Below are 21,706 nucleotides of genomic sequence, written 5' to 3'. Positions count from 1 at the left end.
ACAAAATAACAAGCCTTCCCCCCCTCCCCCCCCGAACTCTTTATGGTCTGTAAAACCAAACCTGACGACTGAGGAATTCGCCGACATTTTGCGTCCTCCTCCATGGATCCGTGACCGTGCTTTAGAGGGGGGAGGGGGGCGCGAGAGGACGAGCGCCAACGCCGTCTGTGTCACAAAATGCATGTGATTGGTACCACTTGAAGGGGGCGTAAAATGATATCAAAAAAATAAAAAAAACTGTGCCTGCCTGGATATTATAGGTTACAAATCCCTTCGAGACCGCTCGGCCAGTCCGAGACATTGCGAGACCGAGACAAGACCCAGACCAAAGACTGTCGAGGCCGTGACAATACCAAGACCACAAAAAAGTGGTCTCGAGACCGGTCTCGAGAACTACAAGTCTAACTTGGAGCTGTTAAAACGGTTTTGTCATTGAAGAATTTATCCAGGATTCACGTGATATCAATGAAAATATTTTTGGTGTTTGCAGAGTTCAGTCCAACAGACAGAGAGCAGAGTCTCCAGTATCCAGCCGTCTGTCTATGAAGAGTGACCGGTCCAAAGATGAACCTCCATACTTCAGTAATGAACCTGGACCCTCAGGCACAAAGTAAGAACTGACTCTGACTCATGTTCAGTTGTCTCTGTCAGTCACATGTTTTGTCTTTTTCTGTTGGTTTTGAGTAAAACAACATTTCTTTTAAGATGCAACTGCTACATAAAAAATAATTAAACTTTGTGATAAAGAAAATGAAATCATTTGACCCACCTGCTTCTTATTTTGTTTACTTAGAGCTGTTAAAACGGTTTTGTCATTGAAGAATTTATCCAGGATTCACGTGATATCAATGCAAACATTTTTGGTGTTTGCAGAGTTCAGTCCAACAGACAGAGAGCAGAGTCTCCAGTGTCCAGCTGTGTGTCTATGAAGAGTGACCGGTCCAAAGATGAACCTCCATACTTCAGTAATGAACCTGGACCCACAGACACAAAGTAAGAACTGATTCTGACTCATGTTCAGTTGTCTCTGTCAGTCACATGTTGTTCAGTTTTGTTGTAATACAGTTTCTCCTTAAATGCATCTGTCAACTAAAATAAGATTCTTACTGTGTTTTCACATGTAGTCCTCATTAAGTGAACTGAACTCAGTCCTCTTAAAGAGACTCAGTCCTCTATCTGTTCACACTACAGTTCTGGAGCTCTTGGTGATCTTTACACTTTTGAATTATTGAATAAACTCTTTATGATACAGATTATTATGAACAAAGAAATCATTCGTCCCATCTGCGTCTTATTTTGTTTACTTAGAATAGACTTGTAGTCAAGACCGCCTAAACCGAGACCAAGACACTACCAAGACCAGAGAGTATCAAAACCAAGTCAAGACCAAGACTAGTTCAGCTCAAGACCGAGACCGAGACCATCCATCCATTTTCTGCCGCTTATCCGCGGCCGGGTCGCGGGGGCAGCTGCCTGAGCAGGGACACCCAGACTTCCCTCTCCCCGGACACTTCCTCCAGCTCCTCCGGGAGGATCCCAAGGCGTTCCCAGGCCAGCCGGGCGACATAGTCACTCCAGCGTGTCCTGGGTCTTCCTCGGGGTCTCCTCCTCCCGGTAGGACATGCCTGGAACAGGCGTCCAGGGGGCATCCGATACAGATGCCCGAGCCACCTCAGCTGACTCCTCTCGATGTGGAGGAGCAGTGGTTCTACTCCGAGCTCCTCCCGTGTGACAGAGCTCCTCACCCTATCTCTAAAGGAGCGCCCCGCCACCCTGCGGAGGAAACTCATTTCGGCCGCTTGTATCCGGGATCTTATTCTTTCATGACCATAGGTGAGGGTAGGAATGTAGACTGACCGGTAAATCGAGAGCTTCTCCTTTCGGCTCAGCTCTCTCTTCACCACGACAGACAGATACAACGACCGCATTACTGCGGCCGCCGCACCGATCCGCCTGTCAATCTCACGCTCCATCCTTCTCTCACTCGTGAACAAGACCCCGAGATACTTGAACTCGTCCACTTGAGGCAGGAACTCTCCCCCAACCTGGAGGGAACAAGCCACCTTTTTCCGGTCGAGAACCATGGCCTCAGACTTGGAAGTGCTGATTCTCATCCCAGCTGCTTCACACTTGGCTGCAAACCGCCCCAGGACATGCTGGAGGTCCCGGCTCGAAGGAGCCAACAAGACAACATCATCTGCGAAAAGCAGGGATGAAATCTGGTGGCTCCCGAACCAGATCCCCTCTGGCCCATGACTGCGCCTAGAAATTCTGTCCATAAAAATAATGAACAGAACCGGTGACAAAGGGCAGCCCTGCCGGAGTCCAACATGTACTGGAAACAGGTCTGACTTACTGCCGGCAATGCGAACCAAGCTCCTGCTCCGGTCGTACAGGGACCGCACAGCCCTTAGTAGAGGGCCCCCGACCCCGTACTCCCGAAGCACCCCCCACAGAATGCCACGAGGGACACGGTCGAATGCCTTCTCCAAGTCCACAAAACACATGTGGACTGGTTGGGCAAACTCCCATGAACCCTCCAGCACCCTGCTGAGGGTATAGAGCTGGTCCAGTGTTCCACGGCCAGGACGAAAACCGCATTGTTCCTCCTGAATCCGAGGTTCGACTATCGGCCGAATTCTCCTCTCCAGTACCCTGGAATAGACTTTACCAGGGAGGCTGAGGAGTGTGATCCCCCGGTAGTTGGAACACACCCTCCGGTCCCCCTTTTTGAATAGAGGGACCACCACCCCGGTCTGCCAGTCCAGAGGCACTGTCCCCGACTGCCACGCGATGTTGCAGAGACGTGTCAGCCAAGACAGCCCCACAACATCCAGAGACTTGAGGTACTCAGGGCGGATCTCATCCACCCCCGGTGCTTTGCCACCGGGCAGCTTCCGGACTACCTCGGTGACTTCGGCTTGGGTGATGAATGGATCAACCTCCGAGTCCCCAGCCTCTGCTTCCTCTATGGAAGACGTGTCAGTCGGATTGAGGAGATCCTCGAAGTACTCCTTCCACCGCCCGACGATATCCCCAGTCGAGGTCAACAGCTCCCCGCCTCCAACGTAAACAGTGTTGGCGGGGTGCTGCTTCCCCTTCCTAAGGCACCGGATGGTTTGCCAGAATTTCCTCGAGGCCGACCGGTAGTCCTTCTCCATGGCCTCCCCGAACTTTTCCCAGACCAGAGTCTTTGCTTCCGTGACCGCCCGTGCTGCAGCACGCTTGGCCTGCCGGTACCCGTCAGCTGCCTCAGGAGTCCCCCGAGCCAACCAGGCTCGATAGGACTCCTTCTTCAGCTTGACAGCATCCCTTACTGTCGGTGTCCACCACCGAGTTCGGGGATTGCCGCCACGACAGGCACCGGAGACCTTACGGCCACAGCTCTGAACAGCCGCGTCAACAATGGAGGCGGAGAACAAGGCCCATTCGGACTCAATGTCCCCAGCCTCCCTCGGGATCTGGTCAAAGCTCTCCCGGAGGTGGGAGTTGAAGACCTCCCCGACAGAGGGTTCCACCAGACGTTCCCAGCAGACCCTCACAGTACGTTTGGGTCTGCCAAGTCTGTCCAGCTTCCTCCCCTGCCAGCGAAACCAACTCACCACCAGGTGGTGATCAGTTGACAGCTCAGCCCCTCTCTTTACCTGAGTGTCCAAGACATACGGCCGGAGGTCAGATGACACGACCACAAAGTCGATCATTGACCTCCGGCCTAGGGCGTCCTGGTGCCATGTGCACTGATGAACACCCTTATGCTTGAACATGGTGTTCGTTATGGACAAACTGTGGCTAGCACAGAAGTCCAACAACAGAACACCACTCGGGTTCAGATCAGGGAGGCCGTTCCTCCCAATCACACCCCTCCAGGTAACGCTGTCGCTGCCCACGTGAGCGTTGAAGTCCCCCAGTAGAACGATGAAGTCCCCAGTTGGAGCACTCTCCAGTACCCCTCCCAGGGACTCCAAGAAGGCCGGGTACTCTGCACTGCCGTTTGGCCCATAGGCCGAAACAACAGTGAGAGACCTATCCCCGACCCGGAGGCGCAGGGAAACGACCCTCTCGTTCACCGGGGAAAACTGCAACACATGGCGGCTGAGCTGGGGAGCTATGAGCAGGCCCACACCAGCTCGCCGCCTCTCACCGCGGGCAACTCCAGAGTAGAAGAGAGTCCAGCCTCTCTCAAGGAGTTGGGTTCCAGAGCCCAGACTGTGTGTGGAGGCGAGCCCGACTATCTCTAGCCGGTAGCGCTCAACCTCCCGCACCAGTTCAGGCTCTTTCCCCCTCAGCGAGGTGACATTCCATGTCCCCATGGCTAGAGTCACCGTCCGGGGATTGGGTGACGCCATTCCGGGCGACGTACACTTCCTTGATGTAATTTCAGTCATAGGGGGCTTTGGAACCGCTCTTAGTCTGACCTGTCACCTAGGACCTGTTTGCCTTGGGAGACCCTACCAGGGGCACTAAGCCCTGGACAACATAGCTCCTAGGATCATTCAGGTACTCAAACCCCTCCACCATGGTAAGGTGTCGGTTCAAGGAGGAGGAGACCGAGACCAAAAAAAAAAAACCAACTATTTTTTTGGCCATTTTGCACGAGTTGTAGAACATAAGCACCATACTGGGTTCAGCTTTTTAGTATAAATATGAGATTGTATTATTTCAACTACAGGCACAATAATACAGAGACAGTGCATGTCTTGTGTGTGAACTCACTATAAATGTTTTCATCAATTGGCTGAAATCAAATATGTGTAGCAATTGCATGACCGCTATTTCTACACTATTTGAGGATTGACTCTTGAGTGCTGTTAAGGACTGACATGACTATAGTCCCAAAGTCATCTAACAAAATAACAAGCCTTCCCCCCCTCCCCCCCCGAACTCTTTATGGTCTGTAAAACCAAACCTGACGACTGAGGAATTCGCCGACATTTTGTGTCCTCCTCCATGGATCCGTGACCGTGCTTTAGAGGGGGGAGGGGGGCGCGAGAGGACGAGCGCCAACGCCGTCTGTGTCACAAAATGCATGTGATTGGTACCACTTGAAGGGGGCGTAAAATGATATCAAAAAAATAAAAAAAACTGTGCCTGCCTGGATATTATAGGTTACAAATCCCTTCGAGACTGCTCGGCCAGTCCGAGACATTGCGAGACCGAGACAAGACCCAGACCAAAGACTGTCGAGGCCGTGACAAGACCAAGACCACAAAAAAGTGGTCTCGAGACCGGTCTCGAGAAGTACAAGTCTAACTTAGAGCTGTTAAAACGGTTTTGTCATTGAAGAATTTATCCAGGATTCACGTGATATCAATGAAAACATTTTTGGTGTTTGCAGAGTTCAGTCCAACAGACAGAGAGCAGAGTCTCCAGTATCCAGCCGTCTGTCTATGAAGAGTGACCGGTCCAAAGATGAACCTCCATACTTCAGTAATGAACCTGGACCCACAGGCACAAAGTAAGAACTGATTCTGACTCATGTTCAGTTGTCTCTGTCAGTCACATGTTTTGTCTTTTTCTGTTGGTTTTGAGTAAAACAACATTTCTTTTAAGATGCAACTGCTACATAAAAAATAATTAAACTTTGTGATAAAGAAAATGAAATCATTTGACCCACCTGCTTCTTATTTTGTTTACTTAGAGCTGTTAAAACGGTTTTGTCATTGAAGAATTTATCCAGGATTCACGTGATATCAATGCAAACATTTTTGGTGTTTGCAGAGTTCAGTTCTACAGACAGAGAGCAGAGTCTCCAGTATCCAGCTGTGTGTCTATGAAGAGTGACCGGTCCAAAGATGAACCTCCATACATCAGTAATGAACCTGGACCCACAGACACAAAGTAAGAACTGATTCTGACTCATGTTCAGTTGTCTCTGTCAGTCACATGTTGTTCAGTTTTTTTGTAATACAGTTTCTCCTTAAATGCATCTGTCAACTAAAATAAGATTCTTACTGTGTTTTCACATGTAGTCCTCATTAAGTGAACTGAACTCAGTCCTCTTAAAGAGACTCAGTTCTCTATCTGTTCACACTACAGTTCTGGAGCTCTTGGTGATCTTTACACCTTTGAATTTGAAACAGACAAATAATGAAACCATTTAACTATGGAGCATACTCATCCGTGTTAGAAGCAACAAGCAAACAAAATGAAAAGTTAACTAAACTGTAAAAAACAGAATTATGAAACATTCAGTGTCTCAGGTGTTTCAGTCTTTGGACTGAAATCTTTGTGCCCTGTCTTCTCCTCTCCTTCACAGAGAGAGGAAGAGGAGGCATGTTTCTGTGGAGGAGCAGCCGTCCTGCTGTGTTTCCTGTCAGGACGTCCTGAAGGATCCAGTCTCTACCAGCTGTGGACACTGGTTCTGCAGACAGTGCATCACCTCATACTGGGACCAGTCTGCTTCACCAGGAGACTCCTCCTGTCCCCAGTGTGGAAAGAGATCCAGAACAAGAGCTGGACTGCAGAGAGCCGGTCTGACCAGCACTGTACAAAGTAAGACTACATCTGTCTGCTGATGTCATCATGTCTGAAAACACTGTTGATTTAATGAAGTGACATTTGTTTGTGTGACACTGCACGGACAATTAAGATCATTATAAATATCACTACATTTAAAGACTATCTGAAATATAATTTGTGTCATGTTTTTTTCTGCTCGAGCATTCAAATCTGTTCTGCATCACTTCTCATCACAACCAAAACAAATACATTCAGATTTGATATGTTGATGATGGAGAAATGTTTAACTCTGTAAAGCAGCAACATCTCGTTCCTATCACAGTCACACTGTCTAAAAGCCAAACAGCAGCCTGAGACACAACAAAGAGCCACAGACGGGTTTAGCTTCCTGCTAATGTCTCTTTCTTCTCTAACATACAAACACGTCTTATCCTCCAGATCGCTGCAGTTTTCAGTTTTTACATCACAACACTGTTTGTGATTCAGGTGGACTTTATAACCTTTACTTCTTTATATACTTTTATATTGATAGTTTTTACATTGGTAATCAAATAATCACCAAATGTTCTGTGTTTAGTCACACGCTTTTCTCTTTTTCAGTAAATGTTGGTCTGCAGGAGGTTTTAGATGAACACAAGATCAGTCTGAGGAGGAGATGTGAACGTGTGACTGAAGGAAGTGATGAAACAGGAAGTGATGAAACAGGAAGTGGAACCCTCCTGAACAGGATCTACACTGAGCTCTACATCACAGAGGGACAGAGTGAAGAGGTTAATACCCAACATGAGGTGAGGCAGCTAGAGACAGTTTCCAAGAAGGAGACCTTCAATGAAACTCCAATCAGGTGCTGCGACATCTTTAAAGCCTCACCTGACCAACAGAGACCCATCAGAGTTGTTCTGACCAACGGCGTCGCTGGAGTTGGAAAAACCTTCTCAGTGCAGAAGTTCACTCTGGACTGGGCAGAGGGCTCCGAAAACCAAGATGTCCGTCTGCTGGTTCTGCTCTCGTTCAGGGAGCTGAACCTGATCAGAGATGAGCAGTACAGTCTTCTCAGGCTGCTCCATGTTTTCCATCCAACATTACAGAAGGTGACAGCAGAGAAGCTCGCTGTCTGTAAACTTCTGTTCATCTTTGACGGCCTGGATGAAAGCAGACTGTCACTGGATTTCAAGAACCATGAGGTCGTGTCTGATGTCACACAGGAGTCATCAGTCAGCGTGCTGCTGACAAACCTCATCGAGGGGAAGCTGCTTCCCTCGGCTCTCGTCTGGATAACTTCCCGATCTGCAGCAGCCAATCAGATCCCTCCTTCACGTGTTGACAGGGTAACAGAAGTACGAGGCTTCACTGACGCCCAGAAGGAGGAGTACTTCAGGAGGAGGTTCAGTGATGAAGATCTGTCCAGCAGAGTCATCTCACACATCAAGACCTCCAGGAGCCTCCACATCATGTGTCTGATCCCAGTCTTCTGCTGGATCACTGCTACAGTTCTGGACCACATGTTGACTACAGACCAGAGAGGAGAGCTGCCCAAGACCCTGACTGACATGTACTCACACTTCCTGCTGGTTCAGACAAAGAGGAAGAAGCAGAAGTACGATGAGGGACGTGAGACGAGTCCACAGGAGCTGACGGAGGCTGACAGGGAAGTTCTTCTGAAGCTGGGGAGGCTGGCGTTTGAACAGCTGGAGACAGGAAACATCATGTTCTACCAAGAAGACCTGGAGCGGTGTGGTCTTAATGTCACAGAGGCCTCGGTGTACTCAGGAGTTTGTACAGAGATCTTCAGAAGAGAGAGTGTGATCTTCCAGAAAACAGTCTACAGCTTTGTTCATCTGAGCGTTCAGGAGTTTCTGGCTGCAGTCTACATGTTCCACTGTTACACCAACAGGAACACAGAGGTGGTGGAGGACTTCCTGGGAGAAAGGTGGGAGTATGGAAGCAGTGGCCCATCCCTGGATGACTTCCTGAGCAGCGCCATGCAGAAATCCCTTGAAAGTAAAAATGGTCACCTGGACCTGTTTGTTCGCTTCCTTCATGGCCTCTCTCTGACGTCCAACCAGAGACTCTTAGGAGGTCTGCTGGGTCAGACAGACAACAGTCCAGAAATCATCCAGAGAGCCATCAACAACCTGAAGGAGATGAACAGTTATGAGATCTCTCCTGACAGAAGCATCAACATTTTCCACTGTCTGACGGAGATGAACGACCACTCAGTCCATCAGGAGATCCAAGAGTTCCTGAAGTCAGAGAACAGATCAGAGAAGAAACTCTCTGAGATCCACTGCTCAGCTCTGGCCTACATGCTGCAGATGTCAGAGGAGGTTCTGAATGAGTTGGACCTAAAAGAGTATAACACATCAAAGGAGGGACGACTGAGACTGATCCCTGCTGTGAGGAATTGCAGAAAGGCTCTGTAAGTCCAGACGTGATCATTGACAGTAACACATATTCCCAGCAGGTTCTGAGCACTTGTGATGTAAAGATTATTCTGGCCATTAAAGATAATCATAGCTTGATTTAAAAGAGAAGTGACACCCTGTGGTGATGCAGTGATGCATCTCTTACCTCGTAATGTTTCGTAGAAGTTTAGTAAAGTAACTTTAATGAGTGCCCGCTGATCTGACCTGTTTTAGAAGCTAGCCAAATGTTTTAAACGCTGATCCTTGCTAATGTGATCAGGTTCAGTGAATCAGCTTTGGAGCGGACAATTACATGACATTTTCTCAAGAGTGATTCCTGAAGGGAACACCTAATGTAGATATGAAAGAAAAATGTGTCACCCTGCCAGCTAAGAAAAAACACATTACTCCTGCAAACACTGCTATTTGTGTTTACAGTGATCTACTGTTGGGAAAATCCTGGATGGGTGTTCGTGCCCCCTTTGCCCACCTGGGATGTACGCCATTATGATTTGACAAACGCTATTATTTTATGTGACTCCTATCACCCACTATACTACTATTTAAGTCCACTGGGTGTGGCTAGCTAGCTGTCAAATTATATATTATTAATTCTCCCTTTTTCTAGAATTAACTTGTATCACCACAGTGTTGTATCATCAAACAGTGCTAATTTACTTAAACAACATTTTCAGTGATAAAATAAGTTTTTGATGATCTTTAAATGAATCCTTTCTAAATAATATGTAATATAACATTAGGGGTAAATTATGAAATTCTTTGGGACGATATTTATGATGTCAGTATCTGATTGTATTGATTGTATTGATTTTTTTTTTTTTTTTTACCACAGACTTTCTGGCTGTCGTCTCTCAGATACTCAATATCAAGTTTTGGCCTCAGCTCTGAAGTCCAACCCGTCCCATCTGAGAGAGCTGGACCTGGACTCCAACGAGCTGCAGGATTCAGGAGTGAAGCTGCTGTGTGCTGGACTCGAGAGTCCACACTGTCAACTGGAGACTCTGAGGTCAGATAGATAGATAGATATACTTTATTGATCCCAAGCTGGGAAATTAAAGTGTAGCAGCAGCATTACACACAGAGACGATGACAACACAATGAAATAAAAAGAACAACCTAGACATATTAACATAGCAATATAAAATGTAATATAAAAAATGTATGTATATAAAAAATATGTATAAAAATGTATAAAATAAGCAGTATTGATTGTAGTGCAAAATAAAATATAAGGTGCAGTGAACAGATGAGGTGCAGAACAGTGTAAAAACATATAAAGTGCGTAGAGACTGTATGTTATGACCAGAGTTTTAGCTGTTGTTGTACAGTGTGATGGCATGTGGCAGGAAAGATTTCCTAAATGGGGCTGATAGACAAATTGCAAAGGGTCCAGAAACGTCCTCAGCTGGGCTAAGACCAGTCTCTCCAGGACCTTCATCACATGAGATGTGAGGGCGACTGGTCTGTAGTCTGCCGGGTCGGGTGGTCTCGACTTCTTGGGGACTGGAACCAAGCAGGATGTCTTCCACAGCATTGGGACTTTCTCCAGACTCAGGCTCAGGTTGTACAGATGTCCCAGTACAGGAGACAGCTGGCTGGCACAGGTCTTCAGGATCCTGGGTGTGATGCCATCAGGGCCTGCAGCCTTTCGCTGGTGTAGTCTTTCCAGCTGCCTCTTTACCTGGCCTGTAGTCACCATTGGGTTGGTGCAGATGTCTTCAGTGGAGGAGGAGGAGGAGGAGGATGTGGGGGACAAGGAGGGGGGGCAGATGGAGAGGTGCTGTACAGGAGAAAGCTGGGGGGTGGGTCGAGCCATTTGGGACAGTGTGGGTGTGTGGGGGGCAGGGGGTGTCGGAGGGGTGGCAGGAGGTGAGCTAAACCTGTTAAAAAACTGGTTCAACTGGTCTTCTCTATCCAGGCTCCCTGATGTCTGCCTGTCTTTCCCCTTCATCCCCGTGATGTGCTTCATTCCTGTCCACACATCCCTCACACTGTTCTGTTGGAGTTTGGCCTCCAGCTTCCTCCTGTAGAACTCCAGTTCACGGACCGTGTTTTGTCTTTTTGTGTGGTTCATTGTGTCTTCTGTGGTTTAGGGGTTGGATTAGGGCTGGAGTTATCCCCTGAGCACAAATCCTGAAATTACATTTTCAAAGTGTCCAAATGCTGAAAAGTTGGTTTCACTTTCATCAAAAGGGACTAACATTTGGGTCATTACCATACCAACTCACCTTGGGCCTCCCAGTTATCATGGATTTTAATGTTTTATATAAATGCAGTGAGTATCAACACTTTCTTTTTTAAAGAAAATCCATTTTGTGAACTGGATTTTGGGTGAGTTGGCGTGGAATGACCTGCTGGTAACAAAGCTGTGGGAGTCCCAGGTTCCTTTAAGGGAATGATAGATGGGTAAAGAGAAGATGCTTCTCATTTTGCTCAGTGCAGATTTGATCCAGTTATAAAGAAGACTGAGGAAGCAGAGCTCAGTCAGTCAACTGTGTGTTGATGAAGATGACAGTGATGATGAGGATCGTCTAAATCTGTGGTTTGAAATTAAAGCTTCAGAAGTGCTGGGATTTTATTTTTTATTTCATTTGGACCATTTTGGAATTCTACTGTAAAATCTATCGTTCATAAAATAACACAATCATATGTTATAAATTTGAGGAAACAGGAGAATCAACGTAGCAAATCTTTTTTTCATTCATCAGCAGCATGTTAATAATCTGTGTAGACGTGGTGACATGATGACACATTTTTAATTTATACAGTAATTAATCTGCATCTTTTATGCTTCATTCAGATTGGATTGCTGCAGTTTGTCAGAGATCAGCTGTGCTTCTCTGGCCTCAGCTCTGAAGTCCAACCCCTCCCATCTGAGAGAGCTGGAGCTGAGTGGAAACGAGCTGCAGGATTCAGGAGTGAAGCTGCTGTCTGAACTTGTTGAGAGTCCAAACTGTCGACTGGAGACTCTGAGGTCAGTTCACCAACACTATTTCTTAATTGTAGAACATGTCCTCTGTGTAAAGTTTATAATATTTGGTAAATTGTATAAGAGTTGTTGGTGTGTGTGTTTGGTTCTTGTGGTGTTTCTTGGGCTCGATTTTGGAGTAATTTCAGACATTTGACCACGGATTTGGATTAAGGATCTTAGAATATCTGCTGAAGTGACTGTTGTTGACCACTGATTGCATTAAGACGTTGATTCAGAAACACGGACTGTCAATCGCTGGACGAGCCGACGGCTGACAACTTTTTGTGAAGAAAACGACCGGTAATGGAGGTAGTCGACATAAAGAGGTCGCTTGACTTTCTGTCGGAGGAGGTGTCCGTTGTCAGGCTGCAGCAGAAATCCATCCTGGACCTGGTGGTGGAGGTGAAGGCTCTCAGGCTACAAAACCCAGATAAGTGATCACTGACCACGATAGGGAGGCCGGTGAGTTAGTTTCTGACTCCGTGGAGCAACAAGTAGCAGCCTTTCTGCAGTCCAAGGGCATCGAAGTGGACTGTAACACCATTGAAGCATGTCACCCTCTGCCCCGGAGAAACAACAATGTCAAACTGGCCATAATAATGAGGTTTGTGAACAGAAAACACAAAATGGCACTACTAAAACAAGGATGGAAGCTGAAGGGAACAGACGTCTGAATGAATGAACACCTAACCAAACGCAACACAGATATTGCCAGGAAAGCATGATTCACAAAGAAACAGGAAAATACAATCCACATGGACCACAAACAGCAAAATATTCACACCGGAGGAGGCCAAAGTGCTGGTAATCAAAGACCTCGAGGAGCTGGAGAAATGTCAATGAGGATGAAAGTGGACTGTAAGGTAACTGGAAACACAAGTGATTAAATACACGGACATGACACACTCTGAAGGAAATCATTCGTCTACAACTGAAGATAATATACATATAACACTAAATATTGCTGAATATGATAAGCTGGAACTGAAAACATTTGAATACACTGAGCACAATTCACAGGACATCGAACACAATATCGACCCGGAGAATAACTTCTTTAACATCAACAACGACTGCTGCTATTACACAGATGAACAGTTCAACAAGACCATGAAGACGGAAAAGAAACTATCACTTATTCATTTTAACAGTAGAAGCCTGAATGTGAATGTCCACAACATTAAAGAATATTTACGTCAATTTGCACAACCATTTAACATTATTGCAATAAAAAGGGAATGACAGATGGGTAAAGAGAAGATGCTTCTCATTTTGCTCAGTGCAGATTTGATCCAGTTATAAATAAGACTGAGGAAGCAGAGCTCAGTCAGTCAACTGTGTGTTGATGAAGATGACAGTGATGATGAGGATAGTCTAAATCTGTGGTTTGAAACTAAAGCTTCAGAAGTGCTGGGATTTTATTTTTTATTTCATTTGGACCATTTTGGAATTCTGCTGTAAAATCTATCTTTCATAAAATAACACAATCATGTTATAAATTTGAGGAAACAAGAGAATCAACGTAGCAAATCTTTTTTCATTCATCAGCAGCATGTTAATAATCTGTGTAGACGTGGTGACATGATGAGACATTTTTAATTTATAAAGTAATTAATCTGCATCTTTTATGCTTCATTCAGATTGAATTCATGCAGTTTGTCAGAGATCAGCTGTGCTTCTCTGGCCTCAGCTCTGAAGTCCAACCCCTCCCATCTGAGAGAGCTGGAGCTGAGTGGAAACGAGCTGCAGGATTCAGGAGTGAAGCTGCTGTCTGAACTTGTTGAGAGTCCAAACTGTCGACTGGAGACTCTGAGGTCAGTTCACCAACACTATTTCTTAATTGTAGAACATGTCCTCTGTGTAAAGTTTATAATATTTGGTCAATTGTATAAGAGTTGTTGGTGTGTGTGTTTGGTTCTTGTGGTGTTTCTTGGGCTCGATTTTGGAGTAATTTCAGACTTTTGACCACGGATTTGGATTAAGGATCTTAGAATATCTGCTGAAGTGACTGTTGTTGACCGCTGATTGCATTAAGACGTTGATTCAGAATCACGGACTGTCAATCGCTGGACGAGCCGACGGCTGACAACTTTTTGTTAAGAAAACGACCGGTAATGGAGGTAGTCGACATAAAGACGGTCGCTTGACTTTCTGTCGGTGGAGGTGTCCGTTGTCAGGCTGCAGCAGAAATTCATCCTGGACCTGGTGGTGGAGGTGAAGGCTCTCAGGCTACAAAACCCAGATAAGTGATCACTGACCACAATGGAGAGGCCGGTGAGTTAGTTTCTGACTCCGTGGAGCAACAAGTAGCAGCCTTTCTGCAGTCCAAGGGCATCGAAGTGGACTGTAACACCATTGAAGCATGTCACCCTCTGCCCCGGAAAAACAACAATGTCAAACTGGCCATAATAATGAGGTTTGTGAACAGAAAACACAAAATGACACTGCTAAAACAAGGATGGAAGCTGAAGGGAACAGACGTCTGCATGAATGAACACCTAACCAAACGCAACACAGATATTGCCAGGAAAGCATGATTCACAAAGAAACAGGAAAATACAATCCACATGGACCACAAACTGCAAAATATTCACACCGGAGGAGTCAAAGGAGCCAAAGTGCTGGTAATCAAAGACCTTGAGGAGCTGGAGAAATTTCAATGAGGATGAAAGTGGACTGTAAGGTAACTGGAAACACAAGTGATTAAATACACGGACATGACACACTCTGAAGGAAATCATTCTGACTGAGGAAGCAGAGCTCAGTCAGTCAACTGTGTGTTGATGAAGATGACGGTGATGATGAGGATAGTCTAAATCTGTGGTTTGAAACTAAAGCTTCAGAAGTGCTGGGATTTTATTTTTTATTTCATTTGGGCCATTTTGGAATTCTACCGTAAAATCTATCTTTCATAAAATAACAATCATATGTTATAAATTTGAGGAAACAGGAGAATCAACGTAGCAAATCTTTTTTTCATTCATCAGCAGCATGTTAATAATCTGTGTAGACGTGGTGACATGATGAGACATTTTTAATTTATAAAGTAATTAATCTGCATCTTTTATGCTTCATTCAGATTGAATTACTGCAGTTTGTCAGAGATCAGCTGTGCTTCTCTGGCCTCAGCTCTGAAGTCCAACCCCTCCCATCTGAGAGTGCTGGAGCTGAGTAGAAACAAGCTGCAGGATTCAGGAGTGAAGCTGCTGTCTGAACTTGTGGAGAGTCCAAACTGTCGACTGGAGACTCTGAGGTCAGTAGAAGGTTTGAGTCGGTTCCTGCTGGTTTCAGCAGTATTGAACTTAACATAGTATCAGTATTGAAGCTACAGGATTGGTCAGAAGAACAGAACAGTCAGCCAATCAGATCAACCAGCAACTTGTTGTTATCATGTGTTTGAATTGATGTGAAGATGACATCGACTGACAGCATCAGATGGATAGAGAGTGGTCCTCATTCATCAAACCTGATCTGTGTGTGCTCTCATTTCAACACTAAAGAACTGATCAGGTCACCTTTGTCACTGCTCTCAGATCAGTCTGACTGAATTCTGCAAATCAAAGAACCATCGTTACATTTAGTAACCATGCAGTCTTAATACAGAGCAGACTCTCTGCTGCAGTCCAATAACCACAGCTGATGGTTTTCTCTACAGACATTATGAACATGGATATAAATGTCCATTTGTTTGGCTCATATTTACATATTTGTCTCATAATATTTCAAAGTAGATGAAATATTCAAATGTCACAGAGACATTTAAATCTAATAGCAGTAAATTGATCATTAAAGTGAGCAGTATCTCTGTTTCTGCAGTAATTATGCATTCAGGGACTCTCAGCTGTTTATTAACACTGTGTACTTCAGTGAAATCTGCAGAGTTAACAGACTTGATGTCCAAAGTGTCTGCAGGTCTGTGAGCTTCACTCCCACACGAGAGCTGAAAGGAAACTGGCTACGCTACACAGCCGCTCCACTTCTGGCCCTGCTGGTCTTTACAGTGGATGTGCTGCATCACTGACTGACCGCTAATGAAGGGATCTCTGTAAACATTCATGACGTCTGTTGTCTCTCTTCTCTCATCAGATGGAAATGATCTCAGTAAGGGTGGTGGTGTGGAGAGGATCAGCTGTGTCCTGATGATCCAGAGAGGTTGAAGCAGCAGAATCAGCTGAGATGACCCTCAGTGCTGCTGTCTGAACTATGGGGCGCCGATTGTAAAGTTGCGCATGCTAAAATAAACAGCAACTTTTCCACACATTTAGCACCAAACCCGATTTAAAAAAATGTATGTGAATTTTTTAATATTACTTTTGACCAGAGTTACAGCAATATTTGTGAACTTGTGAACTTTGTGATATTTACTTCTCTTACTGTCAATGTTAAATCTAAATGTTAAATCTAAATCTAAATGTTAAATATTAAATCTAAATGTTAAATCTAAATCTAAATGTTAAATCTAAATGCTAAATGTTAAATCTAAATGCTAAATGTTAAATCTAAATGTCACGGGTGAAACAAAATATTTAGCTAATATGCAAATTCACACTGCCTGTCACCGGAAGTACCAAAATAAAAGCTACCGAGTGCTGTGGTGGCTCTACTGTGGTGGATGCTGTAGCTGTCGCTAGCCCTTTTTAAACAGAGAAGCCGCATTATCGCCGGGGCGGCGGTTCGCCAATTCTCCGCTGTTGGTTGTTCACACAGAGCCAAGCAGCGCTGGTGTAAAGAGGAACCGCTGTGTAATTCACACAGAAAGCCGGCGCTGCGGCTACTAAAGAGGCCTGGCGGTACACGTCACGTTGATGACGTCTGTGTGTTTTTTTTCAAGGTGTTTCCCCAGGTGTCCTCCATTGACAGGAGTCCTGTCAATCTAAACATGTACCCGCTGACTGTTTATAATCATACGGATGCTGTTATAATGTGTTGGGATTGAGATCCTGACCCACCAAACATCAAGCTGCTCGGCTCTGTGTGAACAAACAACGATGGAGAATTGGCGAACCACCGCTGCGGCGATAATGCAGCGACTCTGTGAAAAGGGCTACTGTCGCTGTCGTTGCAGACGCATTGCTGAACCTCTGTACTGCCGCCAAAAGGGCCCTACCAATGTTTCCAGTTGAGTCGCTGGACATGGTGGCAGGCAACATGAGAGCACGGTGAGGAGACGTGACTAACAGTGCAGCGCAGTCACTCGCCTGACTACCCGAGGAGACCGCGGATAGCGCTTGTTCGCGTCAATGAGCTTTTATTTTGGTACTTCCGGTGACAGACAGTGTGAATTTGCATATTAGCTAAATATTTAGTTTCACCGTGACATTTAGATTTAACATTTAGCATTTAGATTTAACATTTAAATTTAACATTTAGATTTAGATTTAGATTTAACATTTAAATTTAACATTTACATTTAAATTTAACATTTAGATTTAAATTTAACATTTAGATTTAGATTTTGTATTTAGATTTAACATTGACATTATATTTTTACAAGAGAAGTAAATATCACAAAGTTCACAAATATTGCTGTAAATCTGGTCAAAAGTAACATTTAAAAATTAACATGTTTTTTAAATGTGTTTTTTTGCTAAATGTGACGAAAAGTTGCTGTTTATTTTAGCATGCGCAACTTTACAATCGGCGCCCCATACTGAACTGCTCTAAAATCTGCTCCATTTATGTGTAGATACAATTAAGGAATAAGTGGTAAATGTGGAGGTCAGATGTGCAGTGGTAGAAACTGTGGCAAAGAACCAAATTATAATCAGCGTGGTGGGAGTCGTCAGGCAGATGGAAGATGGAAATCATGAGAATGAGGGTGTTCAGGCCGATGCGATGCGAGCCAAGTGGGCTCACCTCGCCCTAGCAACCCACATGAAGGCCGTAACAACTCTGAAACTCAGAGCTCACACGTGTCCTTAACGACTATGTGAGGACACTCCCACACAAAGCCTGCAACTCCTCCAGTTAGTTAGAACTGAAGCAGCCTCTTGGATGAGAGGTGAAACGTCTTCAAGACACCGAAACAAGTCCAGTCCAACGATACAGCACCTAGAATGTTTGAAGAACGAATTCAGGCTTTTTACAAGCTGTTATTATGAGGTTGTTATTTCAGCGTCCCTCTGATCCATTTATTGAAGTCATATCACAGAGAAGTCTTTGTTTTGGGTTCATACCAAAGTGGTAGACAAATTAATTCAGTCTACGTCTACTTGCTGGTCACAGTTACTTTTTATTGATTTTATTTATTTATTGAACACCCATTTGGTCTGAACACGGCGTGAGCCACGAGGAAGCAGCTTGGAACGAAAAGATTGAAGAAGTAAGGGAGAAAAAATCCAGCAGGAGGCCTGAATATTGTTTCTGTGAGGGAAAGATTAAGCTCTGAGCATCTGACCATTGGATAGAAAAATGTAGTCCTTTTTTAATCCAGCAGCACCTGACACAAATAGATGTTGGGGTTTTTTCAGCGGTAATTTACATTTAGGGCACTTAGCAGACGGTTTTGTCCAAAGCGACTTACAATAAGTACATTTGTCACAAGAAAGAAACCGCAACATATCACCGTCGATAAAGTAGAAAAGAAAAAAATAGAAACAGTTTTCAAGCCCTCATCTGAGCATGGTAGCTGTTATTTATGTTATTTAAGGATGCCTTAAGTACATAACAAAATAACATGTAAATGTGTATGTATTGTTAAAAATAAGCCATGGGGGGTCGTTTGTATTCTGAATGCATGTGGGGTTTGACATTGATGCAAACGTTTGACGGCATAAAACCTGTATAAAATGTACAAACTGAAACAAGGATATTGGAAAATGTGAATAACTTGTTATATAATATTTTTGTTTGAAATGAATCAGCCTAAAAGGATTTATAACAAATACAAATTGTTTGACTCATTCACATGTTAGTTAAAGGTGGATACATTTAACTTCTTAGCTTGATTCATCTACATTTACTTGTTATATAAATTATATTATAATCATGGACAAGTTATATCTGTGTGATCAAAGCATTCTTTGAAATTATATGATGTATTCTTGTAGGTCTGTCAGAGATCTTGAAGCTCGCGGTTTTATTTTCCTTGTGTGGTGAAAACATTTTCTAAAATGCCTGTTACTGTATAGCTGCTCATAATATGATGGTCAAGGAACCTGATGTTGCTTTGTATTTCTTTTCAATAATCCTAATATGTTTATTATGTTTCGACCATTTTGCTCTCGACCCCCTAAAGGCCATTTCAATATATACATGTTGTCATCATCCTTCCAGTGTTTTCATTCCTTATTGTCTTTAATCATAAATGTGTTAAATTTGACAATAATACTGATTATCTATTTTTTTTAAACTTGTTTGCTGTATCTTCGGTTTGTGATTTATTTCATTATCACCAAATATTCCTGTTACGGGGTGCGGATTAGCTCAGTTGGTAGAGCGGGTGTCCAATGTACTGAGGATTTGTCCTCACAGAAGCCGCCCGGGTTCAAGTCCCGGCCTGGGGCCCTTTGCTGTGTGTCGCTCTCCCTCTCTCATCCTGTTTCCTGTCATCTCTCACACTGTTCTGTCAATAAAGCCGTATAAAGGCCAAAAAAAATAAATATTCCTGTTACTGTTTTTTTTCCCACTACATCACAAAATATATCATTTCATAGTTAATTTTTAAAATTTCCATTAGCCACATAAATAACTTTTTTGTTTTGTGCCGACTAAATTGATCATAATTAATTTGTGATCAGAAACATGATCAACATTATGTGAGGATTCTGAAACAAACTGTAGAAAAGAAGATAAAACCAACAAGTAATTCTGGATTCTAAAGATCTGATGGAGTCGCTCCAATTAAACATCACATCAGGATTAAAACCAACAAACATCTTTGAAAGATGATCACAAATAAATTCTGTACTTTTGAGTCTTGATTGTGGGACTGAGCTTGTATTTACTTTATCTACAAGATGATCTGGAGCATCTCTATGATCTCCAGTGAGCCTCAGATTTGTTTTTAAGTGCTTCTGTCTTGATACAAAGTTGTGTCATCTTTGCCTGATGTGTTATTATGACTATATAATTTAGACTATGAAAAAACGAGTTCATTTGAAAACCAGTTGTTCACCCTCATCTGAAGTGAACAACTCAACAATGTCTCCTTTAAATATGTTAAGGAGGATGGTGACACCTGCTGGTGACACCTGCTAACACTGATCATCACATTGAGCTTTCCTAAACTTCCAGTCACTCACCTGAACGAGTCTCTTGTTAAAATATCAAGTCAGCATTCTTTTGTGTACAAACCATAAATGTACATGTCAGGTTGTTCATATGTGTAAATGTCTGATTTTGCCCCCATCCCCTCTTTCTACCTTAAAAGGAAACATCAGCGCACACTGTGCAGAGGTGTCAAAAGTATTCACATTCATTACTCAGGTAGAAGTATAGATACTAGGGTTTAAAAATACTTCTGTAGAAGTTGAAGTACCAACTCAAGCTTTTTACTCAAGTGTAAAAGTACTGGTTTCAAAACTACTTAAAGCATAAAAGTAAAAGTAATGTAAGGGGGAAAAATGCCATTAAGGACAAAAGCTTAGGCCGCGCCACAGGGGCCTGTAGTGCACTACCCCACCTCCCCAAAAAAACATTTTTCTAAAGGCCAAAAAAACATTTTTCTAAAGACCATAATGACTATAATGTTATGGGGCGATGGATCGCGTACAAACCAATAGGGTGTTGGACAGGGTTGGAATTTCGTCATTTTAGGGGCCCAAAGGCCACTGAGTAAAATTCCATGGTTTTACCTTTCAGATTGAATCCATAACAACCTAATTTATAATAAGACATGGATTATGTATTAAAACATTTTCTAATGTCAATATCAAGTTAATGTTACATTAGAAAACAGTTTTTTTTTAAAGTACATACAAAAAAGAGTGTAATTCACACAGAAAGTCGGCGCCGCGGCTCCAAAAGAGGCGACGTTTTTCTCTTAATGACATAAGTATCAGTAAACGGGAGGCTGTCTGACTCTATCACTCGCGGGGAGGGAGGCTGTTTATGGGGGAAAGTTCACTGAAGTCTTCACCCAACAAACAGTTGGCGAGTTAAAGTTTTTTGCCCCCGGGCCGCGGGCGGGCCGGGCTGCTGCTGGGCCAGTAGTAACGTTAGTGTGTGGAAGTAGTGAGCGTCTTCCAAACTGTGTCCACTACTTGGAAATGGATAAGAGGAAGAAACGCCCGGGTGGTGCTGAGAAACAGCGATTAAAAGTTGAAGTCTCTGGAGGTGGAGGCTTTTTGGTGCCGGGACCAGTGACACCGACCCGCCAGCAGCCACAGGTGCTGCTGCACCGGGAGACGAGGGAGGAGGACGATGATGATGAGCGAGTGGAGGCAGACAGGGTCAGTACCGTCAGCCTGGGGCTGGCTCGGCTCAATGTTTGAGACACGTCCAAAACAAAGTAAAAGACGCTTTTACATTGAATGTGATGCGACCTCACTAACTACATACTGATGAATGCAGCTGCCGCTAATGCTAACGCAGCTGCCGCTAATGCTAACGTAGCTGCCGCTAATGCTAACGCAGCTGCCGCTAATGCTAACGCAGCTGCCGCTAATGCTAACGTAGCTCCTCAGGGACTGAAGCCGTTATTGTTCTGACTTTGACAGTCTAACATGTGGCAGCACATCAGCCCAGAGTTAAAGGGCTGTGACTGTTGGTAGCTGTGGTTGATTTTGTTCAAATACGCCGAATTGTGATATTATGGGTTATTATTGTTCAGATGATTTAGCTAAGCTAGCTAACAGATGCTAATGTCAGCGGTCTCTTGTTGCCATAGCAACAGTAAACGTTCACGTGG

The 21,706-nt window shown here is 44.2% G+C and overlaps 1 protein-coding gene across 1 annotated transcript in view; it reads left to right on the top strand.

Annotated features, from left to right (window-relative positions):
- The window catches only part of LOC140997646 (NACHT, LRR and PYD domains-containing protein 3-like), a 17,629-nt gene extending 1,456 nt beyond the window's left edge, over positions 1 to 16,173 (top strand). Inside the window, exons 3-13 of the mRNA XM_073467612.1 lie at positions 491 to 610; positions 874 to 993; positions 5,336 to 5,455; positions 5,719 to 5,838; positions 6,257 to 6,492; positions 7,060 to 8,878; positions 9,718 to 9,891; positions 11,686 to 11,859; positions 13,497 to 13,670; positions 14,936 to 15,109; positions 15,943 to 16,173. Of these exons, the coding sequence (XP_073323713.1) occupies positions 491 to 610; positions 874 to 993; positions 5,336 to 5,455; positions 5,719 to 5,838; positions 6,257 to 6,492; positions 7,060 to 8,878; positions 9,718 to 9,891; positions 11,686 to 11,859; positions 13,497 to 13,670; positions 14,936 to 15,109; positions 15,943 to 15,952 (3,241 nt within the window). The 3' untranslated portion in view covers positions 15,953 to 16,173. The remainder of the gene's footprint in view (positions 1 to 490; positions 611 to 873; positions 994 to 5,335; positions 5,456 to 5,718; positions 5,839 to 6,256; positions 6,493 to 7,059; positions 8,879 to 9,717; positions 9,892 to 11,685; positions 11,860 to 13,496; positions 13,671 to 14,935; positions 15,110 to 15,942) is intronic.
- Positions 16,174 to 21,706: the final 5,533 nt, after the last annotated feature.

The sequence above is a fragment of the Pagrus major genome, chromosome 6 (assembly GCF_040436345.1).
Source record: "Pagrus major chromosome 6, Pma_NU_1.0".
Lineage (NCBI taxonomy): Eukaryota > Metazoa > Chordata > Actinopteri > Spariformes > Sparidae > Pagrus > Pagrus major.
Note: the sequence above shows the minus strand (reverse complement) of the source record. Positions and strands in the feature narration are given on the sequence as shown.